We start from the raw sequence: 27,021 nt of genomic DNA on the forward strand, positions 1-27,021 counted from the left end.
GAGGTCGAGATGGGGGATTTAGTGTTGAGTCGGTTCGGGATACAGTGCAATTTCTTTCTTGTATTATTTACTATTTATTTATATACATAACCAGTGCGTGATAGGCAGTTAATTTTAACAAGACTACCTATTTAATAGACATTTGATGCTTGAATCAAGCAATTGGCTTATCATCCTTGACATCAGCTTCAATATCCTCAGAGGCCCTGGCGCCCGACAACGTCTTTGTGCTCTTGAACTGCCTGAAGCAGATGTTCATCGCGAACAATTGCTCAATCTCTTCTAGTGTACGCCCTTGAAGCTCCGGAATGCAGACGTATGTGAACAGCACGACAAGCACGGCGAACGAGTCATAGATGAAACCAACCTTTGCGATGATCGTTGGGACGAAGAAGAGGCTATATGGGATCTGCCATGATGCGTTACTTGCAATGTCGCTAGTTCCACGAGTAATATTGCCCACAATAAGACCGCCAAGCTATGCTTCCGATCAATATCCACCTCGAGTGGCTCCTATCTATAGAGGGCCTTGACCAGATCGCGGGGAAAGGACTCCGGGTCTTCTGGCTCAGTTATCCCATCAAGGGCCGGGCTTCAATCAGATTAAAGAACAGAACATAAACTACCATTTACATGATAAGGAGATCCGATATGACCACCCACCGCAACCCTTGCTCTTCCAATGGTCTGGGTCTTTGTAACACATGATCCCACTGACGCCGTCACAATACAGCTGACCTACTGAATAAGGCGAGCCAATGTAGTAACATTGTTTGCCATATATCTTGTCATTGTTCGTAACCAAAGTCGGGTACTCGGCGTCGTCGGGATCATTGGGACTGATCTGCGAGCTTCGGGAATACTTGCCCGTTAGGTCGCAGTGATCCTTGGGTTGCTTCCCTTGTAAGGGGTACTCGGTGATGCCCCACATTCTCTTGTTGCCATGTACATTCCTCTGGAAGATGGTGATCTTGTGCTTCTTCTCTGAGGTATCAAAATCATTGCAGCCGTTCAGCCACGCCGCAATAGCACCAGTCTTGGGATCGACAGGAATGTAATCCGCGCGGCCGGTCGATGAAAGCGTCCCGTACCGAACGTTGGCACCGGGCTTGTTGGGGTAGTCGTTATACCAGACCTTGACACGACCGTCGAGTTTGCGTGTCCAGACGTAATCTGCCTTGCCATCGCCGTTGAGATCGATAAAGTCGATCTCATCGGGCGACTGGTTTATGCCGGAGGCATCTGCCTCTGGAAGTGGCTTGTACCTGTCGCCTGTGTGCTCAGGGTGGTAGACGTTTCGGTAGATGGTGGTGCCGCCGTTGTCTTTGAGGTAGATGTAGTCATCACGCTGAAGAGAAGTCAGTGTACTGGTTTATAGCGTACTCGAAGAGCCGATATCTTACCCCATCGCCATCAATATCGGCAATTCTGACCCTCTTGCCGGGTCCGAGACCAGAGGCTATGGTGCCAATAGGCTTGAACTTCCAGCCATACTCGGAGCCCTTGTCTTCACCCACATTCAAGTAGGCCTTGAGCAAACCGGTTTTATCGTCCAAGTCCAGGTAGTCGTCAAGCCCATCACTTGTATCATGTAAGTCAGCTGAAACATCAACGTATAACAGGGCCCAAGGAATTACCCATTGATATCACCAAACACAACTTGATGGGCCGGTGCCGCACCAGAAGCAATGGCCTTCCCACCATTCAGTGGCTTCCAGGCCCAACCCAGGGAGTCCCCGTCGCCCACTCCTGCATTGAGACTGTGCGCTAAGGTCAGATTACTGAAGGTTGTTGGTAATCAGTCAACTTACTAGACAGTTGGAGCCCCCGACTTGGGGTCCAGCCAGATGTAGTCATCAATCTGAGATTCACGATTAGAATGATGCCCAAAGAATCTCGTAAAGTGAACACTCACCCCATCGCCGTCAATGTCCACAAAGCGTAGACCATCAATCGTCATGGAGTCACCTGTGGTCCCCCGATTGTACCATACAGATAGGGCGCCATTCTTGCCGACGTAGACATAGTCGTCTTTGCCATCCCCATCCATGTCGGCCAGACTGATGGTGCTCGGGTCCTTTTTAATACCATCTGCGATCGTCTTCGGGTCGCCTTGGTTGATAAAGAGAGGCACACCCTCTCTGTTCGTGGGCTGGTTGAGAAAGCCAGCGAGACCACCGTCTTCGTCCCAGATAAGATAGTCTGGCGTTTGTTAGTTGCATACAACACAATGCCCCACGAGGTTCTTACCATCTCGGCCATCACCGTTCATCTAACGAGTAAGTCAGTTCTCACCGCGTATGATCGTTGGGCAAGGGCAAACTCACATCAGCGAATACCAGGTTAGACAAATTCCGCACAGCGCCTGTTGCAATAACGCCCATGGCGTGGAAGAGCACATCTTGCCCTCCAGCCGACCCAGTGTTCATGTGGTGTTTCAGAGATCCCCCTTCACCAATGTACACATAGTCAGCCCTTCCGTCGCCATTGATATTAGGGAATCGCAACGTCTCGAGGTTGGCATGTGGAACGCCTGAAGCGATCTGGCCCCCAGGCACAAACCTCCAGCCGTTGACCCAGTCATCGTCGGGGCCGTAGTTCCACCAGACCTGAACTGAGCCGTTATCTGGATCAACAACGAGATAGTCGTCCATCTGATCGAGGATTAGCCCTGATCTGAATCAAACAACTTGGTACTTACACCGTCTCCGTTCATATCCTGTGTAAATGTTAGTTTGGCCTGACTAAGAAAATTCATGGAGCTCTTACCGCGAGGAAGATGGTCTTTGCCGGGCCCACGCCACTGCCGATGATGCTGTTGTTGTTGCCTGCTGGAGACCATGGCTTAGGCAGGTTGTTCAGCCAGCATCTGATCTCTCCAGTCTTGGGATGAATCCAAACGTAGTCTTATCACATTGATCAGCACAGCTGAAGACAAAAGAGGACCTGAAAATGTTGAACTTACCGGCCTTTCCGTCGCCGTTCATGTCATGGAGACGGACATAGCGAGTATCCCACCCAGTCCCTCAGCAACCTCTCCCTCGGCAACCCAGTTCTTGTGGTACTTCCAGTCACCGTTGTGGCCCACGTTGCCTTGAGCAATCTTTCCCGCACCCTTCCAGATGGGATTTTTGTTGCAGGCAGTCCAACTCTTCCCTCCCTTTGCCGACTCAGCTGCATCGGCGACGGTCCCCTTCGAGGTAACTTGGATCGGACTCTTCCTCCAGTCGGGAGCAGAGATGTTCTTGTCAATGCCGCCGTTATTGCCGCTTCCGCCGCTGTTTGGGTCGGACCCGACGGGCTTTTTGATCCAGCTGGTGGGGATCTGGTGAATGAAGCTGTACCAATAGTTGCCCATGAGCTTGTATCCTGAATTGGTGGGATGAATACAGTCCTGCAGATCGCTTGTCTTGAAGGTGGTGAAGTCGACGGCGAGGACCTGGTGCCCACCCTCCCTCCGTGACTTGACCACGCCGGGAATGAGTTTTTGGAACTCTTTCGTCGCCGGACTCTGCCTCTCGTCACAGGTGTTGATTATCATCGCAACCAGAATGGTGGCGTCTGGACACTCCTTGATCATCTTGTCGACTAGCTTGCCTAGTCGATCAGCAGCTCCTTTGGGGTCGTTGCTTTCATGACGGATCGACATGATAAGAGATGTATTGAATGGTCTTTCTAGATCAAGCCGCCTGTTGTTTCTCGGTTAGCAGTGTTGCGTTGCTCCGCAGAGGTCACTTACGTAGTAACCATCACCCATCGTGCCGGATGATTCTGTGCCAGCAAAGACGACTTCATCACCTGGGCCTGATGTCAGCATACAACATATCGTGTCGGACTAATTGTGTTCCTACCAGACAAGTCATTTTTAAGCTGACCTCGGTAGCCGTTGCCGTCTCCGCCATTCCTGTCGCTCAAGTACTCGACAGTGATGGAATCGCCCACCGGAGGGATCCGCAGCTTCGTGCCTTTCTTTACAGCCTCCCCAGCTTCGGTTTCCTTGTACTTCAGAACGACATCCGTGTCAGGCAGATCGAGGGAGCAAGAGCCAGAACTCTCATCCTCCATAGGCACAGTATCTTGCCCGTCCTCTTTCGCCCGGTGATTCAACATGTGAAAAAGGACAAGGTTCGAGATGAGCTTGTGTAGCAGAATCTGAGCGTGAAAGACGCGCCCATACCTGCAAGTCTCGCGGTCAGTTCTCAGCTTCGTTCCTGGGTTTCGAGCTCTTACCCGTCAGGTATCACATTAGATACACTGTCTTCGTCGATATCCAGAGCCGAGACTGTCTCGATGTTTTCCAACTTGCCGTCATCGTCTATAAGACGATCATGTCTGAACTCGGCACTATCATCAACATACTGCATCGCTTAAGAAAGTATATTCATCTCAGCGGCAAAGGTTCCGTTGTGGTAGCTGCCTGTTCCTCGCTTCCAGGGATACTTGCCCCACGGATCCAGGGTGTTGAGCTCGTAGAACATCAATTCTGGCATATGATGCTCAGCATGTTTCATCTTTGTTATACACCCAACCGAGACTTACTTCGTGTTGCTATCCACGGTTGACTCGTCGACGCCGGGCTCGCAGAAGCGCCCGTTAAAGTCTCCGACAAGGTTGTCGTAATCAACAAATTTGACCTTGTCACCCGCCCGTGCAACAGCCGCCTCCTAGTTACAGTTGCTTAGAAAAAGACCACATAAAAGAGAAGCGAGATACGAGACTTACCAGCTGTTTATTCATGAGGTCAACGAGAAAGTTCATCCAACGACGGTTGCTAGCTTTCAGAGTGATGACATCTTGCAATCCGCTGTAGGTTTTCTGCGTTGGATAGTCAGTCGGGGCATAGCAGCACATCAAGGCCAAAACGCACAAAGATTCATATTGTCCAGCTCACTTTGTTGCACGCCGTGCCGTAGTCGGTCCCGAAGAATTTCGCGTAACTGTTGGATTTCGTTAGCCACTAGTCCACGAGACGAGGTAGAAACATACCCGGTATAGTATATCATGCCACTGAGGAACAAAACAGTTAGTGCTGGTCCATGAAAGGAAGGGGGTTGCCAAAGGTTCACATACTCTGGGGACAGCTTCTCCTTGGCGGCCTCAATCATGGTGTCGAGTCTCTTCCCAAATTCATCACCGGATGATGTTCTCTGACACTTTAAGCTGTCCTTCGCATCCACGGGAATATGTGTTCCAGTCCCACGCGTTAGCCCACTTGTCGCCCTTCCAGCTTGCAATCTTCCCGATGAACCACTAGGCATCGCTAAAGGCTAGCCACTGGAAAACGCATTGGTTGACGATGTTGACAAGCTCCGCATCGTTGCCACCTAGGTAGAATAGATGAGCCAGAATGCCATTAGTGAACTGTCGGGGGAACAAACCAGCAGAGAGAAGAATGACTTGCTGGCCAGAGTCGAGCGCAGGAATCTGGTCATCAATCACGTCCTGGACCACCGCCCCGGAACACGACTCGAACTGGAATTTCCTCTTGGTCGGGTCACCAAGCCTTTCGTCCTGGTTGACAAGATATGGGTATGAATGATCATATCGAGCGCAATCGGAATCTTGATCATCGTTCTATGCGTCACTTGGCCCGAATTAGGCCCGTCGACTCCCAAACCCAATATGGTTCGCGAGATACCTGTTCGGGATCCGTTCCCCTGCAAAGTGTTCGGCACAGGACAGCTTGGATGCAGCCAGATTATTAAAGTGCCTCGGAAAAGTATGCATCCTGTTTTTATCTGCCATGCTGAGCCGACTATCCTTCATTCGCTTTCCAGAGTAACTGGCTCATCATGAAGCTCAATACGTTCTTTCATTGTTTCGCTCTGATTGCCACTTCTGGTACAGCAGTCGCTCGCCCAGCGTTGGGAGATATTGGATCAATACCCATGTCGAGTTTGTTCTCAAGGGCTACGGATGGGGACTTTCACTTTGATGACCTCTCTTCGATCAAAAAGATTGCAGCTATTGGAGACTCGTATTCAGCCGGGATAGGGGCTGGTGACAGACAGCAGGGCCCAGGTGGTGAGTACCTTCTTTGTCTTGGCATGCCCAATGATGCTAATGCTTGATCCTGCGTCATATTATCTATGGATAACCAACAGATAATGCACAAGACTGGAGCTGTGTTGGTGAGGGTGGGCTGAGGGTGGGCTGAGGGTGGGCTGTGTTCTGTTGGTAGACGGAATAGGGGAATACGAGAAAGTACAAGGGGTTACAACTTCGGCCCCTTTCAACCGTTGATCTATTTCCTCAAGTTAGGTGAAGGCTCAGGACACCAGGGCAGTGCTCATATCCATTCATGCGACAAGTATGTCTAAATTAGACGAAGGATCAGTTCATGCGCAGCACCAGCCCACAGCCCTGTTTCATCGCCATGTTGCCGCTTGTTGTTGGTCGTTGGCTTCGGTTGTTGGTTATGAGCTGTTGGTTGTTGGTTGTTGGTTGTTGGCTGTTGGTCGGTGGTCGTATCCATAGTGGCCCCGACACGGAACGCCCGGGCGGTTCTTCGCAACCGGTAATTGGTTCGTTAATCAGATAGATAGCCAGACCTGTCCCAATTTAACCTGTAACGTGGTCCACATGGGACCGAGTCAAATATATTGCATTTCCCCGAATCCCGTGCCCAACAGCCCACAAGGATACCCATGGCTGTGCACTTGACTAGGGCGTGTTTCATCTACAGCGTTGGGTCTTTCGGCCTCGCGGGAGTCGAATCACCATTCTAGATCCAGGTTGGATGTACTCCCTTCTTGATGGTTCTATCGTCTCTCCCTCGGTGAAACCAATTGCTATCATGATTGCTTAGATTGCCGTCCATTAGCATTTCTTGACCACTCCAGTCAGTACCGTCCTTTCGTATCACACCCTTTCCTCGTATCACCAAGCTTGCTTCATTTTCACAATGGCGGGCTTGGCCTTTTCCCACCCCCTGATACTCCTTTTTCTGCTCCTTGCCTTCAGTCAATTCCTCGACGCAGTCGACTTTTCCAGACCTCGTCAACCGAGGGGTGATCTGAAAGTCCGGCTCGACTATGCCCTAGCAACAAATGGGGGGCGGACCAAGAACGTCAGAAACGATGGCGCACACAAATGGGTCTTTTCTTCTTATCTCGTCTTCAATGAACCGGTATCTTCGATTACCTCGGGTCAGCTCAGACAAATAGTATCTGACGCCATCGACGAGATGGCCGAGGACATCATGCAATACAGACCGAGAGAGGATTCAAGAACCGGGAGGCCTCAACGCCTTCCAGGGGTTATGACGATCATGGCCTTCGACAACGAAATCATTCTGGCCTCGTCACAGAAGGGGTCGGCTGCGTTTCTCAATAGTCACCCCGATAGTCCTGTCAGCGAGACCTTAGACCTCTGTCAGACAATTTGGAGAGATAAAGTTCTCGCTCAAGACCCCGAAGACGAAGAAAAAGCAGGTCAAGACCATCTCAATGAGCGTAAATGTGGCGAGGTTTCGACCTTCTTTCAGTATTATCAGATACATGACAAGAAGATAGCCGATCTAGACCCACAGGCCCGAGCGACAACAGTCATCCGAACAGGAAAGGGTCACAAAATCATCCCGGGGTGTGGAACAGTTAAAAACTCAAACCCCCCAAGGACCGTGATGTAAGCCAAATCGTCGACAAACGAGTAGGGCCTAGCCGTTTTCTAACGTTATCATAGGATGCTTGGGGATGTAACTTATTGGTAAGGCATGCAAACATCAATGTCGACTATTTCTTGGATGACGTTGAGCCGGAACCATACAAGTTGGACCAGATAGCGGGAGGCATCAAGAAAATCGGCCAGATCCAAATGCAGCCCTGCGATGCGAATAAGAAGGTATTATGGAGCGTGGGTGGTGATCTTTGAGGGCTCTCGTTAGGAGTTTTCTGAAGGTTGATGCTTGAAAAGATCAAGGAGACTTGGATTATGGTGTTTTTGGATTCGGTTTTACTGCCGGCATATGTCAACGACTGTGATCTTATTATCGTGGTTGATGACTCCTTTTGGCAGCGTCACCAAGCTCACAATGGAGGCCTGGATGTTACGGACCTTTAGTTAGGATATATCTGATGCGAATCGACACTTAGTCGTGCAGCTCTCATTACGGGATTTCTCGACTATGAATTTTGCCTATTCCGAATCCCAGTGTTTAATAAAATCCTTCCTGGAATCCACAACCTCGAGGTTGAATTGAACACTTAGGGCTTCTAGATCCCTTAAGTACTCAGTCGGCTCTCTATTTAGACAGTAGGATCCCGAGACCGTCATCTTCTTCAAGCATCCCATTCTGGATAGCGCTCCGTTCTCCAGCTCCGACCTTAGTGCAGATATGATCATTTCGTCATCCCACTCGTTGCTATCAACCTCAAATAAATCCCCGGGAAGTGCAAGATCCTCGACATTGGGAGGGAGATTGAAATCGATCCGGCCGGGGAAAGACTCCGTCATGCCCATCAGAAAGAGCCATGGAACTTGCATTCGTTTCAGCCTGTGCAGTTGAGAAAGCTGGTCCAACGAGCCCTGCAATGTGATGTTAGGTGAATCGTATAGCCCCCATGATAACGCCGGCTGTGTTTCTCCTGTGATTTCCAACTCGGTCAACGTGTCCTCGAGTCCCGCCAATGCTACTGCCATTTTGTCTAACCTAACGATGCGATTGCTGACTTTAGGGTCCATATCAGGCTGATAAAACCAGTGATAATGTAACTTTCGTAGGTTTTTAAGGGCGGACAACAATGGCGCAAGGCGGATTTCCCTTATCCGATCCAACTTGAGGGAAGTCAGCAGCAGCGGGTTCGGCGGGGTCGAACATGGCCAGGAAAACTCGATCGGGTTATCGATGCAGACTGATAGGTGTTCGATATTGGGCAAGTAGAATAGACTTAAGGCGTCCAGCGTGTTTTCTGGGTCGAGAAAGTTGTCTGTATCGACCCTGGGCGCCAGCTCGACGTGCTTCAGTGACTCATAGGCGGGCGATCGTGGCGGAAGGCCGTCCATGGCAGTCTTGCAGAGGGCTGACCTAAATACCAGTCCGATGTATTTGATCTCGTTGGTCCAGTTGCAAGAGAGGGAGAGCCATTCCAAGTTCGGTAGTAGACTTAAAAGAAGAGCTACAACGGCATTGGGTGACCCAGATTGGACCTCATGAACCCAGGAACTGGTGCTTTCTTCCACTCCTGCGGAATTAGCGGCTCTAGAAAGTTTTTCGACCTGGAGCGAAACGATATTCGGCAGTGCTGCGGGATTCTGAGGGATCCACTGACGTGACGGTTTAAGAAATCCTTCACCGTCAAGTTTCAGGCGTCGAACGTGGCTTCCTAGTTCCGGCCTATCGAGGATGGTTCGTAGGAGTAGCATGGTATTCGGGTGATCTTGCAGTGTCCATGTCATCCTAATCGATGAGTAGATGAGGGGTTCGGTGAGACGGCGCAAGCCCTTGCTGGTCATGGATAAGGTGGACAAGTCGCATAAGGGCAGTAATTCAGCGATGGCAAGCTGAACCTCTGTTGGAAAGTCGAGAATGCCCATGATTGCAGAGTTCAAACAAAATGAGATATTTCTCTTGGAAATAGGTGGAAGTGCAGGGACTAGACACAACCAACAGAGCAAGGTTGGTTTATTTATGTTCACACCCCGCATAACGGAGGAATCGCTGTACCGAGGCTTAGTGCATAAAAAACCTGAAAACTGGATACAAGGATCGAGCGGTGGTTTCACATATATTACCAACCCTTTTCAGAACGAATGCCTTAGATGTACTTATTATCCTGACGTTTCTCTCTCGGTGTTTCGGGGGCTTAACATTTCTTGTTATCCTTATTGCGCGCACGTGATTATCCTGATAGCCAGGGGCTTTAGTCTCGGAGAAATACCCAACTCGCTACGAATTAAACCGCGGGATCGCCACATATGGCAAGGTATTTCTCCGGAGGGACTCATCCATAGCATGGACATTTTACATGATAAATACCATCCATCAGATGCTCTCAAGATCTGAGAACTCATAAAGCTTTACTCGCACCATCGTCACTCGTGATCCTCCCCCGACGCAAAAGGACCTTGTGTGCATGATCGCTCGCTCTTTCAACCGCCACCATGGTCACCACCGAGACCCCGTACCTTCGAGCTACGCCCAATTCGGCCTAGCTGATCGTCAAGGGTCAACCCTTTCTTATGCTTCCGTTAGAGCTGCACAATTCGTCCATGTCTTCAGAAGAGTACATGGAGACGGTATGGGACAACCTGAAGGATTGCAACTTCAACACTGTTCTTGGGAGCGCTACCTGGGAGATGATCGAACCTGAGGAGGGCAAGTTCAATTTCGCAGAGCTCGACATAGCTATTCTGGCCGCCCGCAAGCGTGGTCTACACCTCGCGGTGCTGTGGTTTGGCAGCTACAAGAACGGCACCAGCTCATACGTTCCAGGCTGGGTCAAGACAAACCCCAGTCGGTTTCAGCGCGCAAAGATCTTCGATCAAGATGGCAAGTTGAAGGTGACCGAAGTCCTCTCGCCCTTCTGTCAGGCTTGTTGGGAGGCCGACGCAAAGGCCTTTGCCGCCCTGATGCGACATATTAAAGAGTTCGACGCTGCACACAGCACCGTGCTCATGACTCAGGTGGAGAATGAGTGCGGTCTCCTCGGAGACTCTCGAGATCGCTGCGACCTGGCCAACGAAGCCTTTCAGAAGCCCGTCCCCACAGACCTCTTGGAGTATCTCAAGGGGAAGAAGCAGCTCCACCCCGAGTTCGAGAGGAAATGGCCCAAGTTCAGAGAGGCTGTTTCTGTTGACGGCCCCGTGAGCTGGACCCAGGCTTTCGGCTCGAGCATCTTTGGAGACGAGATTTTTATGACAAATGCGCTATCGTCATACGTGGGCAAAGTCGCCGAAGCTGGCAAGAAGGAGTATCCCCTCCCATTCTTTGTCAACGTGTGGATGAACACCGAAGACGCTTCTCTCGTGGACCTCGGGGAGACTGGTGGCAAGCTCGATCTACCAGCGGTGGCTGGTGGTGGATATAAGCCTGGTGTGTACCCGTCGGGCGGCCCCTGTCCTCATACACTCGACCTTTGGAGGTACAACGCCCCAGCCATCGACTTTGTCTCTCCCGATATTTACCTGCAAGATTATGAGTGGGTTTGTAAGTAGTACCGCTACGAGAACCAGCCACTCTTCATTCCCGAACAGCGAGCCGACGGCCGAGGCGCGCGTCGAGCCTGGCTGGCTTATGGCACCTACAGCAGTCTGGGATGTTCTCCTTTTGGTGTCGATGATGTGCCAGCATCAGAGAGCGACTTCGCCAAGCCTTGCGAAATTCTCTCCAAAATGAGCAAGCACATTCTCGCAGCCCAGGCCAGCGAGCTCAACAGCACATTCGGTTTCTACTTTGACCCCCTTTCGGATAGCTGCAAGGACAAGTGGGAGCACACATTCGGCAAGTTCAAGCTGAACATCACCCGCTCTATAGCGTTTGGAGAACCGGCGCCGGCCTATGGTATGATCACCCACCGTGGCAACGGCCGCTTCCTGTTCATCGGCCAAGGCTACCAGGTCACGTTCGAAAGCGTAGACCCATCCGCTGTGTACACACGCGTTCTAGAGTTTTTTGAACTGTTGGTGGATAGCGATGGCAACCTCACACGAAGCCGGACACTGAACGGAGATGAGCGTATGAGTGGAGAAATCGCCATCATGCCGAGCGAGACGCCAGACAACGGCGGCTTCCCCATCCGAGTCTTGGTTCCTGCAAGAACTTGCGTTGCAGAGTGTGTTGCGTATAGCATTTAGTTTGTTAGTTGGTTAGTTGGCTCTCCGGGTAGAATAGCTTGACGTCAAAAGTCATTTTCGCAATACATGCTGAGAAAGAGAGTTACTCCCCCTTTTCGGTTCCGACTATTCCACGCGATCCACGCGATGGAAGTGGCATGATGTGATGTACACCTGTTGATCCTACGTACTCAGCACTTAGTCTCATCACGCGGGCGGTAATAATTGTCTATACTGGTGAGGTTCTCCATGAGCCAGAGCGACCAGTCAGCCCATGACACTGACACGGTCTGACACATACGAAAGGATGCCTTCAATGCTATGGCGGATTGACGTACGTTTGTTGGCTGAACGTCGGACATTATCAAACAGTTCGCGAAAAGGAACGATAGTTGCGCTCCAATAGCCTTCAATCAAGACGAACTAATGGTACCGTTCAGCCTCCTTCGGCGAAATTGGCCTAAAACATCCTCGCGGTGGCGACCAGTGCTCGGCGAATCTATCTCAAAACAGACTAGACAATGTCGTCCCCACGTTCCCACGGCTCTCAGCCGACAATTTTCTAGTCACGCTCTGAAGCCTCCGACTACCGGCAATTCTCCATGTGTCAAGCGGGCCAATGGTGCAATGATGGTCCCGGTTTTGCGGTCACGGCCTCGATCCCTTCGTACGACCTGCCCACGCTTTACCCCGGATGAGAGAATCCGGGGACGTCTCCACTTTCTGTATAAATATCGGCGTTGACGAGCTTTCTTTCGCGATGCCCTCATTCCTTACCAGACTACAACAGTTCACTTCTTATCGCATCGATTTGACCTTTGCTAGCCATGGCACAGACAGTGACAGCACAAGGCACAGAGCACTTGGACAAGTTGACCAAGGTTGGCCTTCCCCCTCTGGTCAACATGCAGAGCTAACAACCTCCAGGATGCTTCCCATGCCGAACATCAGGTTCCAACTGGGCCGCCCGAGCCTAGTTTCGGCCTCGCTCAGTGGAAGGACAACCTCCGAGCTTTCAAGACCAACAAGAAGACCACCCTCTGGTGCGTCATGATCATGTCGCTCCTCATCAACTTTGGCTTCGACGCCATCATCTCTGGACAAGCTCTCGCCTTCCAGGCCTTCCGTGAAGACTACGGCCGATACTACGCCCCGGCTGACGACTATGTCATCTCTGCCATGTGGCAGTCCCTTTGGACAGTTCCTGGGAGTCGTTATTGCGAACCCTCTCTCCAAGATCCATGGTTCTTGGTCCTACAAGGGAACCTTCTGCCTGACCTTCCTCATCCCTGTCATTCTCCTCCCTCTCATGCCCTTTCTCCCAGAGTCACCGATGTGGTACATGATGAAGGAGAGAGAGGAGGACGCTCGCAAGGCAATTGTCCGCCTCCATGGAGACCTATCCGCCGAACGAGTTGAGGAGATGGTCGAGGAGCTTAGGCATAACATCAACGTCGCCAACCAGGGCCCTCATGAGGTAGAGAAGGTCAGATGGCTGGAGATCTTCCAAGGTGGAAACCTGAAGCGTACTGCTCTGCTGACCACCATCTATACACTACATCACTGCAGTGGCATGCCCTTCGTCATCAGCTATCAGACCTACTTCTTCCAGCTGTCTGGTGTCTCGGACGCCTTTGCCATCAGCCTCGGTGCCTTCGCACTCATGCTGGCAGGCAACATCGGAGCTCTGATCTTGCCCAATTTCGTGGGTCAACGCAAGGTCATGATCTACGGAGCAACTCTCCTGATCATTTGGGACCTGATTATTGGCACCGTCGGCTTTGCTGGAACTGACAACAAGCCTGCCGTCACTGCTTCGGTGGCCTTTGTTGCCTCCTGGGCCTTCTTCTACCAGCTGACCATCGGTACCATTGGCTTCGTGGTTGCACCAGAGCTTCCAAGCCAGCGGCTGAGAGCCAAGACTCAGTCTTTCGGAACCATCGTTTCCAACATCATTGGCTGGGCTATTGCATTCTCCATCCCGTATCTAGTAAGTCTGACTCTCGACCTGCTAGGATTTCTCTTCCCCAGGACCTTGCTAACCTTGAATCAGTTCAACCCCGACGAGGCCAATCTGGGAGCTCGCTTGTTGATCATTTTTGTTGGTCTTTCGATTCCTTTGACGCTGTACCTGTGGTTTTTCCTTCCGGAGACGAAGAACCGAACTCTCAGTGAGCTGGAAGAGCTCTAGCAGGAGCACGGCGGTCATGAGGACCAGGAGAAGAAGGTATCTAAGGCAGAAGAGGCTTGATATGACTGTTGTTTGTCCACCAATCAAGTATGCATACCTGGGTATGAAGGAGTGGTCTGGGAATGGTGAGGGTTGTTAGTCTTATTCTCAATCCAGATTTGTGTCGCTAGCTTCTACTCATCACGAACCTATAGTCCTGAAGTACTTATTGTACCAGTTACGAGATACGACAACCTTGCTAACTCACGAACTACAAAGAAAGTGCAATGACAAGAGGCTCTCGCTCCAAGAACGAAAGCCCATGATGCGGACCATGGATAGGTAGATCAAGATTGACAAGTTACCGCTAGCTTCTCTGATACTCGCGAATTGAGCTTAGAGAGAACATCGAGCAAAGCATCAAAGTGTGACTTGGCTCTCTCTAGTACATGTACGGATTCACAATTTTGTAGTACCTCGAGGAGGGTGGCGCAAACGAGGCGAAGCTTCTCGACCTGAGCAGAAAGCAAAGGGCCAAGCAGTTAGCACACCATTAACATGCATGTAGCTGAGCAGAAAAGAATGGGGCTTACACATGATTCTCCGTTAGCTTGTAGAGACTCAAACGGGACGCTCGTGACAAGCTCAAGCACATCGTGAGCAAACTCTACCTTTCTGCATTTCAGCGATACTGGGTCATCGTTCAACCCTAGCAAACAGTGGAGATTTGAGGCGATGAAGCGGTCGAGGATCATCATACACAGGTAATGGTATGTAAGTATAAGGCTCGCTTTTTGCACCCACAATGCACGTCTCTGGTATTCCAGAAGTTGTCCATCTGAAGAAGCGCGTAACGTATTGGGCGATGCGATGAGGCCGGCAATTCTGTCCAGGCTGGACAGGAAGCGCAGGTCAGGACTCGGATAAGCTTTGCTGCTGGTTCTTGTTAATGCTGCCCCCCCTCACCTGCTCGGATATTGGCAGTGGCGAACAGTTGTAGGTTGAAGAGTATGGCATGGCCCAGATCCCAGACATCGTGATTCTTGAGAAAGCCTTGCAAAATGCATTCCTCAATTTGGTGTAGATGACTGGACTCATGCGAACCCAGTAGTGGTGTGGCCTGGCTCGTCTTGAAGAGAGTGGTAAAAGGGGTCTGGAGGCGAAATTCGTCTAGTTGCAGGGGTCGCGAATTGAGCAAGCAGGCAGATCTATCGCTCGAGTAGAGGCTCCAAAAGGCATTGCGGCGCAGCTGAGCCTCTATGGGATCGGGGATCTCATATGAGCATTCGTCATAGAGGCGCATCTGCACAGCAAGCCGCATAGCCTCATCCATGGCGTTCCAAGCAAGATCAGCATCCCCCGGTGACAAGATGAATGCATAATCCGGATCGAGAGCGAAGACGATGTCGGGTTCGCGACATCATGGGCAGAAAAAAGTCGAAGGGTTGTTTCTGAGGCGTTCAGGAACAGGGTTGCGAGAGCATCGCCCTGGGGGCAGACATCGAGCGGCATGGAGTGAAGGACGGCGGAGCATATGGCAGTGAGGAGAGAGTAACTTTGAACTGAGTCGATCATCTCAGATGTCAGGCTGTCCAAAGGGGCCTGCACATGCTCGGCGAAAGAAGGGAGGACCAGGGAAAGGGACCGGAGGGTTGACTCGCAGACGACCAGCACTAGCGGAAATACGGAGCTTACAAAGAGATCAACGCATCGTCGTGTCAGCTTGTCGGGGTCAAGAGCAAACTCTCCGGTTGCGAGCGAAAGACCCGCCAGCAGTTTGCGATGACAAGCAAGGGCCAGAGACGTCGCCATGCTGTCATTTGGCTCAACTGCTGCTCCCACTTGGGGAGGCTCCTCATGAGTGTGAGTGTGAGGCGAACTGTTCTGAAGTGAGGCTGGGCTGCATTGCGAGACCCAACTGACCCCAGACTGATCGTTACTGAGGTTGATCTCGACGTCCCGGGGACGTGTCTTTGACTTGGGCCCCCGCTTCCGCCGAGGTACCACATATGTACACACCAGGTCGGCATTGCGGCAAGGAGTGCATGCAGGCGGTGTCTGATCACACTTGAGTTGGCGTGTCAGTCAGTCTGGATCTGAACAGGTGGATCCGGGGTTGCACGCTGCTTACCTTGACTTTGCGCTGTTTACACGCGTCACAGGCTCGCTTGCTCATGGCTAAGGGGGTCATGGTGTTGCGTGCAAGACGAGAGTGGGGAAAGGGGAATTTCGCCGAGATCGAAGGCAACTGTGGCGAGGACGTGCTCTGGACTGTTGTCCTAGCAGCAGCGCTCAGCTAAGAGGGCCGTAAGCCGGTCAGGACATTTGCACACACGCAGACCGGCGCCGGCTTCTCCATCACGCACGAGAGCTGTGCGAGATGGATGGTGGACGTGGCGAAGGGGAAGATGGGAGATGAGTTTAGCAACAAAAGGGTCATTTTCTCAAACTGAGTCTCGGAGTTGGCGCTTCTTGTCGACACTGCAGCCTGTGTTGGTAACAGATGGGAGGTTAGCACAAGGGAAAACACCCAGAATACACGACGATCAGTATAAAGCAACCACACAAGCATTTTAACCAGTAGGTTTGACCGTCCATACCGTGGACATTGTTGAATAGTTTGTGAGCCCCCGTAGTACCTGGTACAGCGGCTCTCTGGCCAGCCCCCCTCAGCCAACTCACCAGTCGCAACTGAAGAGCAGCTTCACTTTAGGCAGACTCGCTCGGATTTAACGAGCCTGTTGCCTGGAAGAAACTAGTTAGGTATGAGAGATAGTCTTGTATAAAGCATTTGAGCGATGGAACATAAGAGCAATGCTTTCAACTTCACTAATAACTTGACCTGCAGTGCCGACAAGGGGAGGATTAATCTATGATGTCCTTGTCTAAATCATAACTAATTGCCCTCGATCCACTCCGCTTTGGAGATACACGAGTCCCTGCTCACTTGCCTCCACCGGTGACTTTCATCCCCATCTTGTCCACATCAGCAGGGAGCGTGGCGAACCGCGACATTGCCTGCTGAACGGTGTCTTTATTCATGGGCATACCAGACTTGAACATGTCCTCCATCAGCTTGAAGTAGTTGATGTAGAAAGACGGCGTAAAGGTGTTGAAGAAGCGCGCCTCCACGTCGCCGGGGTTGGAGAAGGTATGGGGAGCGCGGGTCGGCACCACGACGTAGTCCCCGGCCTGGGCATCCACCGTCTTACCCTCGGGAGCGTGGAAGCGAATCGTGCCTGCCGTGACGAGGAAGGTCTCGTCATGCATCTCGTGCCAGTGCGCCGGAGGACCATCCATCTTGGCGGGAATGGTGAACTCGGCTGCGCCCAGACGATTATCTGTAGGAAGCCATCGAGTCAGCCTCATGTTGGATCCTGACAGTCAATCTCGTACTGGACGGTGGTGCAATACCAGTGTTTGAGCCGTCCTCCAGAACCCGACAGATGATAGGCCCAATGCGGATAATGTCACCAGCTTTGGCCGGGACGAACGAGATTGGCCGATCCGGCGTAGCCATGGCTTTCATTGCGGCTTCCTCGTCCATGATTGTGACGAAATACGGACAAAGAGTTGGGGGGGCGAGTAACCAGATGGCACGACACAGCGCGTGGATTGTGTTTAGTTTTTACTTCAAGTGAACCAAGCAGTGGGATGAGACGGTCTTTAAATATGTAGCCTCTGAGATACATGTATCTAATCATAGGTGGTGGCCTGAAGACTTGGACCGAAAATACGGTGCCGTGTTTGCCGACTCTAGAACCAAGCATATAACGAGGTACCCAATCCACAGCTATGTCAGTATTGTGCGCGTCAGCATCGAAACCCAACAGGACTCGACCGACACGAAGCGATCGTGTGATTGGCGAAGCAATCGTTTATATGTGATTGGCGATGTCGTTTATATGTCGAAGGCGTTGTCTGTCCCACTCCTTTGCAGGGTCAAGACAAGCCGCATAAGCAGTGCTCAACATTGCTACCCCCAGCCAGCTGGGCATAAGCCCAGCTGTAATACCCGAAACGAGATCCCGAGCCAACTTGGCCATAATATCCAGGGCTTCTGCCGGCGAGTTCTTTGGCTCCTGGGCCGGGCCGTCGAACCGCCGCCATACCTCGATGAAGCGCTGCTGGCCCTCGTTAAGACCGATGGCGCGGAGCACTCCGTGCATGTTGTGGTACTTGAGGCTCTTAATGTCGGCCTCACTGATAGCCGTGGGTGACCGGATACCGCGTAGAGTCTCCTGCTCTGTGTGGATGGCCTAAGGCGGACGTAGTATAGGATTAGCGCTGCTAGGCTAGCCGCTAATGCCGTGGCTATGGACAAGCTGGTCTGTTCTTTCAAGTTATTTGGTCGGGCTTCCTCTTAGTGTGGGTTCTGTGATATAACCTTATGGCTAGGTATAATAAAGCTTAGGTCTTAAGGGCTGCTAGTTGGTCTCTATATTCACCACCCTGGCCAAGGCGGCCTTCATGTTACCCGTCTCGGCCGCCATCAGCCGGACCCAGTGGAGCTGGTTCCTTCGACCGCGCCCATTATACGATTTTCAGGTCCTCGATCAAGCTAGCAGAGCAGAGGAGCCTGGGGCTCTATGACGTTACTATCCCGATGGCGGATTCAATGGGGGCCCACCATCGCGCTCGGCGCTTTGCTCATGATCGTGAGCGCCGTCACGTCTCCAGTCACTCAGCTGGCCATCAAATACCCCATTAGGAACAAGGAAGTGCCACGGGGTGCTTATGCCAGGGCTATCCGGCAGATCGAATCTCCGTTGGACTCGGCGGCACATGGGGCAAGTACTGCTATCGTGTTGGGCATTGCAACAGACAAGACAAACTTTGAGAGCCCGATACCCCCTCTCGCAGCCTTTTGTTCGACTGCAAACTGCACCTTCGATAGGTACTACACGTTGGGTGTTTGCATGGAGATTGCCAACATCTCCTCCCAACTAAAGATTGGACAGTTTGACGGCCTGAACTCAACTCGTGTGCCTCTGATCGACCAGTTTGAGAACCAACTGTCCTGCAGACCACCCGGCTACAAGTTGTGGAAGGCATCCCTCCCAGGCGGCTACGATTTGGTTCATCACAGTACCGGCGCCCTCATTCTCGACATGCTGGTCGGGAATGAGACGTTTGGATTCCACGACCAAGCGGACTTGTTACAAACCAGGATCAGCTCCATGGTGTTGATATACAGTTCCCCGATTTACAGAGACATTTCGAAAGGCATTCTGACCCCCGAGGGAATCTTCAGAATGACCAAAAAAGTACGGCATGAGGCTCTGGAGGTCTTGTTTCACCTTTGCATCCAGACGAATGAAACTCAAGTGCAGGGGGGAGTTGAACGAACTCGCATGGTTGGCTCGCTTGCCAAACCAGCTGAAGTTGCAGAGGACGGCCCCTTTTCCTTGGAGATGAACTGCACAGGCCCAGTGCTTGATCCACAAAGGACGATCTTCTAGCTCAGTTAACCCATCAAGGGCCGGGCTTCAACTATAATAAAAAACACATTATCAACACATCATAGCATTATGACCCAATGCTAACACAATGTCCTTTTTTTTTAACTTCCAGCTGCCTGCAGTAGAAGAGTCATACCTAGATGCATTTTCATGAAAGGTTAAGCCTCTCATGGGGTATTTAATTGCCTGCTCTAAGCTCCGTACGAGAAACAAGAGAATTATCCCTTTCCACCTTCTCAAGACAAGACTGCAGTCTCTCGACACAATGGCGAGAACCACAATCTATCCAACAATAAGCGTCACTGGCTCGTACGACATCGTCGCCGCCGCCGAGTAGAGGAACTAACACCCTCTCCCTCGCCCCCTCTCAAGACCAGAGGAATATCACATTCTGGACAATACGGACTTGCGCTTATTTCGTGATATCGATACATCAAGGCTTGCCGCGGACCAGGACATCGAGATATGCGACTACATCAGGTTGCCCATCCTAGGCGCCGAGGCTTTCCTCGCAGCAGCAGATCGCCTCATGATCCACAAAGGACATGCGTGCCAAGACAGGACCAGTGGAACAAGACGCTTGTCCTCGAAAGCCTCTGTGGGGGGATTCCCCGAGAACAAGTGGGCAATTTCAGTACCAACTATGAGGCCATGGAAGAGATTGCCGAGGCACTGAAGGCTACCGCCGTTGGCTATGTAATTGAGCTGGTATAGCCCTCCTGGGTTTTCGGATGCTCGTTCGCTGATTCTGGGATACGAGTTTGCCACGGCTCTCTGGCGATTAGCTCTCTTCTATCCTCACCACACACTTGACGATGCCGTGCGCAATGAAAGTATTAAGAATATCTTTTTAAATTCTGTAACTTCCTTGAGCTTAATGTAAGTCTATCTCTTTCTTTATCTTTATACTTTCTATTCTAGTCTATGATACTCGACCTAACTTGTGGATAAATTGCGCGAGGAGTCGTAATAGAACTTAATATATTATCGGTATAATATTACTGGAATTATATAGGAGAATAAGTCTTATATATAAATTAGATAGGGGGTGGCTCTTATTCCTTTATATTAAGCTTGTTCTTGCAATTATTGTTCTCGCCTTTATGATTGTTACCCAGAGCAGCAGCGATGAAGTTGATTGTTCGCGCGAACTTAAAGACTCGTCCTTGGCTACTATGGTAGGTCTTGATAGCGACTGTCGCAGTCTGGTGGGTGACGGGCTTCGGCCGGTAAGCGAGCTGGAGGAGATGGCAAAGGGGGTTCGAGCGAGGATGAAGGGGAATCAGCTTGTCCCTATTGACAGGGTTGACCCCCGGAGCTACAAGTAGCTCTGCCCAGAATATACAAACGAGAACAGAGCGGTGACATCATGAGAAGCATTGGGTGGTGTTGGTTAGACAAGTTGGACTGGTAGAGTCTTATAGTAGGATTTTCTTTTGGGCATTGAGCATCTAGGTGTGTTGTTGCGGTGTGATTTGATGGACCGGCTTTAGGCTCTATACATCTAGATACGAACCACAATAGCTATATATCAAAATGTGGGTTGGGAACTAGAACAGCTCTTTCTATCGATATGGACGCACCCAGGTCGCAGTAGTCTTCTGGTATTCTACTGTGCTTCCGGAGAAGAGACCTTGTTAGGAGAACTCTTGGTGGTATGGAAGTTCTCAAACCTGATCCCATTCATAAAAGTCCGCCCCATGTCATCCATCCACGGCTGTGTCTTGTCCTTGAACGAGCACTCGTGCTTGAGAGGGATTCCCAATAACCTCCATATCGGCGAGTTCAGCCCCGATACAAACCTCCGCCACTCCACGACGCTCTTCTCTTGAGCTATCCGACCTGCTGGCTTTGGGATCTCAAAGCCGCCTTCACGCATCTGCTTCATGAGCGAGCCGAGGAGCATACATGAACACTCGGCCCTGCAGCCGTCGGTGGTGGCCCAGAGCGATTCCAGCATGCCATACAAGTTATCGATGATCTGATCAATGAGGGATTGCCTTCGAGATTCGACCTTTTCTGTAAGAGCGTCAGTGGGCGTGTGAGGGACGGAGCGGATACATTACTCACCCAGAATCGTGTTTGGTATCGGCAGATTGGTTTGCACCGGGCTTCTGCTGTGTTTCACACTGACACTGACCATGGAGTTGAATAGATCGTTGGCCGAAAATACCCAGGCGACAAACATCCAGGACAAGCAGGATTTGCTATATTCTTGTGGAATAGCATCACGATGTGCGGCAACCCACTTGTCTGCAAAGACCTCGACGATCTCGTGACACTGGTAATAGTCAACGAGCAATGCAATCTGTTCCAGCATGTTGAGGTCGACAGCCTTGGGTGCGCTTCTGTGATGGCCGTGGATGATGTCCAGCAGGATGAGCAAGGCTTCGGCGTTCCACTCAAAGGCCTTGATCTCGTAGAGGCCGCGCTCGTTGCGGACCGTTTCGCTGAATGGGCCATCGAGCATAGCCTTGAAGACTGGTGAGGCGAGTATCAAATGTGCTGATGAAACGCGAAACCGTATCTCGACAGGTTGAGAATTCTCATCGTAGGGCTTCAAACCATGAACATCAGCGAGTTCGTGGATGGAAGCAGAGCGGTCGCAGAAGACATCGATGACAGTCTTGTCAGTTGGAGGCTTGCCATCAACTGTTTCTGGAGAGTCTGCCTCAACAGCAGCAGAGTCTGACTTGACAGCAGGCTCTTCTTGATTGGACTCTTTGTGTTTGTCCAAGTTTGGTCGACGTAGGATCAATTCCGTGTCGCCTTTGGGGTCGAGCACCAATAGTGACGTCTTCATGTTGATTACTTTCGTCTCGAGAACAATGATAGGGGTCAAGTTACCCAGGAATGAGCCCTACCTCGAGGGCAGCTTTATTTAGAGCGTGCTGAATGAAACGCCCGTTGCCAGGCCCTTGCGAGCTGAACGCTGCCCCTGCAGGTTGTCTCCAGAGCTGAAGCCAGTCTGCAGGCCACCCTTGCATGAGCGAATCAAAACTCGACGTAACCGCGCAGAGGCAGTTCCGCTCTATTTTCGTCTTGATCATCTGAATTTCGATTCCGATGTTGCCAAAGTCGGCAATCTGTCACCTTCTCAGCGCTACGCGGGACCTGTCGCTTGGTGATCTGCCGGGTGCAGGTTATAGCAGACCTTGGCTGGCCAATACAAGGCAGAGGCAGTCAAGTTGATTAACCCGTCTCGCTGGCAAACTCCAAGCATTAGAGACAAGCGATCGTACCGCCATGGGATGCCAAGTTTGCCAAGACCGGGCCGCATCAGTTTCCGTCTTGCTAGCCAGCCCTTCACTGCCTTGTCGACCCTGGACTGGTCATGAGAGGAGCAATGGCCTTGGCAAGGCGGACGAGGCCTTCTTTTCACAACTCCTTTCTTCTCTCGGCACAAGGCCACCCAATACCCCATAGCCACCATGTGCCGCGGGCGAATTGTTTTAATGCAGCGGCTTCGTCTTTCAATCGCCGCCTCAAATAATTCATTATTGGGTTCCATTGTAGTTGCACGTTTGCCTGGGCTTACTGCGAGCCTACTTTCTCCTCAGTCCTACATGTACCAGCCCTCTCGTCGCGCGATGATTCCTCTCACACTCTTCTTGGCAAAACGTGCTACGCTTGTAGAAAAAAAAAAAAAAAATCCATTTTACCCTTGTCGTAGTAGCAGACTCTCTTTCCACAACGTTAATATGACCTGCCAAGCCGTAAGCTCTTCGGACTCCGATATTGCGGGCCCAAGTGTAAGTAAAGAACCCTGTCCAGTTATTGGCCGAGACATCTTATCATCTGGTAGGTAATCATCGGCTTCAATTTCTAGGCTGGACTATCCGTAATCCTGTCTATCTGCTCTAGACTCTTGTGGATGTCTGCTGAGGGTCGTCTGATACTCCGACGCTATTTCAACTTCAACCAGGGATTGGTCTCATTGTCTGTTCCTGGCGTGCATTCTGGCCGTATTAAGGACTGGGGCTTTTGCGGACAGCAACAATCCGACATGATTCACTCACACTCTACCACTGTTTCATACTGTTTGCACAGTCAACTTCACGAGGTGAGGGGAAGTATCAAGGCCAGATAAGTCAAAATCACATCAGGCTAATAGAAATCCACTAGCATTACTCTTTGTGCGGGTATAACTGTCGTCCCTCACCGGGCTTCAATCCGAGGCGCAGTCAGACACTTGTATTTCATTGTCTTTGTTCTTTATCTTACATTTGTTATCTTCTACGGCATTAAACTTGAACGGTGGGATGAGAATACGCCAGGCTATTGCTATCATTCTTGGTGGGAAGACGATCATCCGTCGTTTGACCGCTTGATACTGGGTCTTTTCTGCACCGTATCTCTTGGCCTCACTTTTTTCAGCTTTGGCATCAGTGGTTGGATTGCTGATGACGGAAGGCTTCTTCAAAGTTCCCTGAGATTGAGATCTCTTGGAGACTGGCTTCATATACCTTGGGTTCTTCACATGGAGATATGGACATTGGTAACGGTCTCTGCAGCCGCGCTCTACCTCCCTGTGCTGATCTTGTTCATCATGGATTTGAGGCGTTTAAATGGGAGGTTTTTGAGTGGGGACTCTGAGAATGATTGGGGTTTTGGTCAAACGATCGCTTTGCGTTGGCTTTTGCCAGTGCAACGACTTGCGTGCAAGAGTATGACAGTAAGACTGGCTTATTATTCTGCTCTGGCTTATAGTTGCTGACTTGAATGAGTAAAGACTGACGAAAAGATAAAAAGGCATGGAGAGCTCACCAGGCACAACGCCAGCGCGAGAGAGAAGGGCTGTTGGAGAACCGCGAAGAAGTGTAGTAGTCCGATCTGGAAGTAATATCTATGAAGTAGAAGCAGGAAAGGGCCAATAGTTGAGATTTTTCTGCTATTTCAATCGCTGAGTTGCTTCTATTGTCAAAGCGCAGGTTCATGGTGTTGTAGAGGCCTGCTTGTCAAGGTAAGTTGTTGAACTGGTCAGGTCGTATGTAGTGTCTGCAGTTCAAAGTCTGATTCAACTACAAGTCCATGATAGATCTTGAAATTTGATTTACTTTGGCTTCAACTGCTGTTTTAACCACAATCACCACTCTCTTTACAGTGTTTCTAAAACTCTTCAACATGTCCACTGAATCGGGGCATAGTCAAGGCCGGCTGCTGATAACGAGACTCATATTGAGACACGATCCAGTCATCAATGACCTTGAAAGCTTCCTTACGGAATGTATCTAGTCATCCGTGCTAGCGATAGATTTGCCTCACATACTAGATATCCTACTCAGTTCCCCATTCCTCGATCTGAGCACGCACTTCGGCCTCTGTGATTGTGTCCTTTCGCTCAGGCGTCTTCTCTGCCTCGATAGTTATCATGCCTCGGCCGGGAATGAGCTTCAAGCTCCGATACTGTTCTTTAAGGTTCTTAAAGAATGTCTCGACCTGAACCGCACATTGTAGCTTGGAAGAAGTAGTGTTTGAGATCTGGTGGAAAAGCCACTTGTCTTGTGTGCGGAGGGACTGAGATATTTATACGCGAGGGAGAGGCATTGCTTGGCATCGTATGCTCATATTGATCAGGTGCTCGAGCGAGCAGCCAACCAACATGACCGGGGTCCAGGTCAACTGACTGGCTTCATATACCAACAGGAACGATCCGGAGTATGACAGAGTTATGGTTATGGCTAACTAGACTACGAATGGGTCAGGGTTAAATGAGCACCAGCACCAGTGGGCCTTGACGATGGAGCATTGGTGTTTCGGTGATTGCCTCCATCGTATACGGCTTGCTACGATACAACTACCACTCATTCTCCCTATATCGAAAGTCCCCCTCTCTAAACTTCTCTCACGACTGTATATCATGACAGGCGTACACAATTAGAGGCCCTTCGGCTTCAGCCCTGAGGACCAAGTCATCTTGGTTGCTTCAAACTCGGCCGGGCCGCTGATCACGGTTTCTGTAACGAGTTTAATGACATTAGTTAGCTACTAAAACATGGCGGCAGTTGTTGTTCCAAAGTTATAGACTTACCATGGCAAACAGACTTCGGCGACGGATTTCTCGCCAAAGAACACAAGAACCCAGGGCACCACCCCGAGTGCTGTTGCGCTACCGCCCAACATACTCCCTGCCCGCGCCTCCCCAAGGCGATGGAACAATACCGTTGTGATGAGAGGAAATGCACCACCGAGCATATTTAGGCAGAAGGGCAGAGCAGCTAGTGCCGACGACGCGAACGGGCCGAATGTGTCGGCTACATAGTTGAGGGATGAGAAGAAGGGACTGGCTTCGTAAAGCGAAAGTCTGTAGACCCGTTCGTAGACGACGGGGATAGACTCAATGGTCAGAAAGAGCACCCCCCCCCCCCCAAGCAAACAAGAGCCATAGGGTAAAGGAGAAGACAACGGGCTCGGCGAATAGTAGATGAAATGGTAGGCAAACCGAGATGGTAATCATGACTCGAACAGAGGCTCGCTCCTCATCCTTCTTGACGACCCAACGTATTATTTTGCGTTTCAGGGATTGTGCTTGAGGATGCAATAACATCAAGGCAGTGGTGAAGGTTGCTGCTGGTTTACTGGATGCGATATCGGCTTTACAGCCCTTGGCCTGTCTTTCTCCCGTCTGTACACTTGTAGGGGACTCACTCGAGACCCAGACACCGTACGATCCAGTCGCCTCCAATTGTTCATACCAGCTATTCAGCGCCCCGGCTTTTCTGGAAAGCAATACAGGCCCTCGAATCTCACGCATCAGCATCATGGGCGCAATGGACGCAGCGCCAGTCACGATGCCCATGCGCCAAAACACCCACTGCCAGGCCTTGCCGGTCTCCTCGTTACCGCGGAAATGAACGATGGCTGCCGCTGCCAGGAGACCATCGCCTGTACCTGCGATGCCTGCTCCGCTGAACACAGCCATTGGCATGTTGCGGTCCTCCTTCTCCCAGAGATCGGCGATGAAGCCGCCAACCATGGTGCTGAACACGCTGGCGCCGACACCCGTGAAGAAGCGCGCGATCACCATGCCCGCGAGAGAGGTGGCCGCGCTACACGCAGTTTGAGAAGTAGTGTACACGATGGCTGCAGCGGCAAAGACGGGATAACGGCCGTTGATCTCGGAGAAAGGGGCTAGCACCATAGGGGTGATGGCAAAGCCGACGGAGAATGTCGTGAGGCCCGTCAACACGGCCAGGTGCGAGGCCCCGAAGAATTTTTGCATTGGGGGGATTGCGGGAGCTTAGGTTCCGGCCGTGTAAGAGGTGAGAAAGGTTGCGGTGCATGCCAAGGTGAGGAGAAGCCATTTGCGGGTAGAGGTCCAGAAGATATGTGAACCGTACGGCTTTGGATCGGGGCATGGCGGTTGAGACTCGGGGGATGATGACGGCGATATGACTGGTTTGGGGAGCGGCGTGTCGAAGGTGAGGTATGCATGTTCAATCGGAGTGTTGGCACTGAGAGTTTCGTCAATGGTTCTCAAGGCTTGGTGGTGTTGAAGGCCGCCACCGGACATGGTGGTTTCAAGTGGATGCTCCATATTGAACGCACGACTTGAATGAGGTACAGCCTGGCCTGTTCAATTGTTTCCCGGAAACTGTCTTGACGGTTTTGAACACG

The 27,021-nt window shown here is 51.2% G+C and overlaps 12 protein-coding genes across 12 annotated transcripts; 4 read left to right on the forward strand and 8 right to left on the reverse strand.

Moving 5' to 3' along the window:
- Positions 1–154: 154 nt before the first annotated feature.
- On the reverse strand, positions 155–5,105 carry MRS44_003682 (uncharacterized protein; the record flags this gene model as incomplete). The annotated part of the gene is made up of 18 exons (XM_065623289.1): positions 155–478; positions 743–1,348; positions 1,404–1,581; positions 1,638–1,760; positions 1,812–1,861; positions 1,916–2,202; positions 2,251–2,272; positions 2,328–2,654; positions 2,702–2,719; positions 2,770–2,906; positions 3,019–3,592; positions 3,740–3,798; positions 3,852–4,177; positions 4,231–4,344; positions 4,540–4,664; positions 4,723–4,815; positions 4,892–4,937; positions 4,987–5,105. The coding sequence occupies 18 exons, from the start codon at positions 5,103–5,105 to the stop codon at positions 155–157; spliced, it is 3,528 nt and encodes a 1,175-aa protein (XP_065479361.1).
- Positions 5,106–6,904: 1,799 nt separating this feature from the next.
- Positions 6,905–7,630, forward strand: MRS44_003683 (uncharacterized protein; the record flags this gene model as incomplete). Its single annotated transcript, XM_046283018.2, has 1 exon — positions 6,905–7,630. The coding sequence occupies one exon, from the start codon at positions 6,905–6,907 to the stop codon at positions 7,628–7,630; it is 726 nt and encodes a 241-aa protein (XP_046137803.2).
- A 506-nt stretch (positions 7,631–8,136) lies between these two features.
- On the reverse strand, positions 8,137–9,534 carry MRS44_003684 (uncharacterized protein; the record flags this gene model as incomplete). Its single annotated transcript, XM_046275433.2, has 1 exon — positions 8,137–9,534. The coding sequence occupies one exon, from the start codon at positions 9,532–9,534 to the stop codon at positions 8,137–8,139; it is 1,398 nt and encodes a 465-aa protein (XP_046137804.1).
- Positions 9,535–10,101: 567 nt separating this feature from the next.
- On the forward strand, positions 10,102–11,793 carry MRS44_003685 (uncharacterized protein; the record flags this gene model as incomplete). The annotated part of the gene is made up of 3 exons (XM_065623290.1): positions 10,102–10,104; positions 10,153–11,142; positions 11,194–11,793. The coding sequence occupies 3 exons, from the start codon at positions 10,102–10,104 to the stop codon at positions 11,791–11,793; spliced, it is 1,593 nt and encodes a 530-aa protein (XP_065479362.1).
- Positions 11,794–12,599: 806 nt separating this feature from the next.
- On the forward strand, positions 12,600–13,963 carry MRS44_003686 (uncharacterized protein; the record flags this gene model as incomplete). The annotated part of the gene is made up of 4 exons (XM_046283901.2): positions 12,600–12,653; positions 12,700–12,972; positions 13,034–13,762; positions 13,826–13,963. 4 exons carry the CDS (start codon positions 12,600–12,602, stop codon positions 13,961–13,963), a joined length of 1,194 nt encoding a protein of 397 aa, XP_046137806.1.
- A 925-nt stretch (positions 13,964–14,888) lies between these two features.
- On the reverse strand, positions 14,889–16,382 carry MRS44_003687 (uncharacterized protein; the record flags this gene model as incomplete). Its single annotated transcript, XM_065623291.1, has 4 exons — positions 14,889–15,245; positions 15,443–16,009; positions 16,074–16,238; positions 16,284–16,382. 4 exons carry the CDS (start codon positions 16,380–16,382, stop codon positions 14,889–14,891), a joined length of 1,188 nt encoding a protein of 395 aa, XP_065479363.1.
- Positions 16,383–16,885: 503 nt separating this feature from the next.
- MRS44_003688 (uncharacterized protein) lies at positions 16,886–17,489 on the reverse strand (the record flags this gene model as incomplete). Its single annotated transcript, XM_065623292.1, has 2 exons — positions 16,886–17,283; positions 17,339–17,489. The coding sequence occupies 2 exons, from the start codon at positions 17,487–17,489 to the stop codon at positions 16,886–16,888; spliced, it is 549 nt and encodes a 182-aa protein (XP_065479364.1).
- A 331-nt stretch (positions 17,490–17,820) lies between these two features.
- On the reverse strand, positions 17,821–18,414 carry MRS44_003689 (uncharacterized protein; the record flags this gene model as incomplete). The annotated part of the gene is made up of 2 exons (XM_065623293.1): positions 17,821–18,201; positions 18,391–18,414. 2 exons carry the CDS (start codon positions 18,412–18,414, stop codon positions 17,821–17,823), a joined length of 405 nt encoding a protein of 134 aa, XP_065479365.1.
- A 180-nt stretch (positions 18,415–18,594) lies between these two features.
- On the forward strand, positions 18,595–19,404 carry MRS44_003690 (uncharacterized protein; the record flags this gene model as incomplete). The annotated part of the gene is made up of 1 exon (XM_046273576.2): positions 18,595–19,404. One exon carries the CDS (start codon positions 18,595–18,597, stop codon positions 19,402–19,404), a length of 810 nt encoding a protein of 269 aa, XP_046137809.2.
- A 1,609-nt stretch (positions 19,405–21,013) lies between these two features.
- Positions 21,014–22,207, reverse strand: MRS44_003691 (uncharacterized protein; the record flags this gene model as incomplete). The annotated part of the gene is made up of 2 exons (XM_046279372.2): positions 21,014–21,423; positions 21,475–22,207. The coding sequence occupies 2 exons, from the start codon at positions 22,205–22,207 to the stop codon at positions 21,014–21,016; spliced, it is 1,143 nt and encodes a 380-aa protein (XP_046137810.1).
- A 2,474-nt stretch (positions 22,208–24,681) lies between these two features.
- MRS44_003692 (uncharacterized protein) lies at positions 24,682–26,626 on the reverse strand (the record flags this gene model as incomplete). Its single annotated transcript, XM_065623294.1, has 2 exons — positions 24,682–24,861; positions 25,847–26,626. The coding sequence occupies 2 exons, from the start codon at positions 26,624–26,626 to the stop codon at positions 24,682–24,684; spliced, it is 960 nt and encodes a 319-aa protein (XP_065479366.1).
- An 18-nt stretch (positions 26,627–26,644) lies between these two features.
- MRS44_003693 (uncharacterized protein) lies at positions 26,645–26,941 on the reverse strand (the record flags this gene model as incomplete). Its single annotated transcript, XM_065623295.1, has 1 exon — positions 26,645–26,941. The coding sequence occupies one exon, from the start codon at positions 26,939–26,941 to the stop codon at positions 26,645–26,647; it is 297 nt and encodes a 98-aa protein (XP_065479367.1).
- Between the last annotated feature and the right edge of the window lie 80 nt (positions 26,942–27,021).

This window comes from Fusarium solani, assembly GCF_023522795.1.
Source record: "Fusarium solani strain SB1 chromosome Unknown bctg00000001, whole genome shotgun sequence".
Classification (NCBI taxonomy): Eukaryota; Fungi; Ascomycota; class Sordariomycetes; order Hypocreales; family Nectriaceae; genus Fusarium; species Fusarium solani.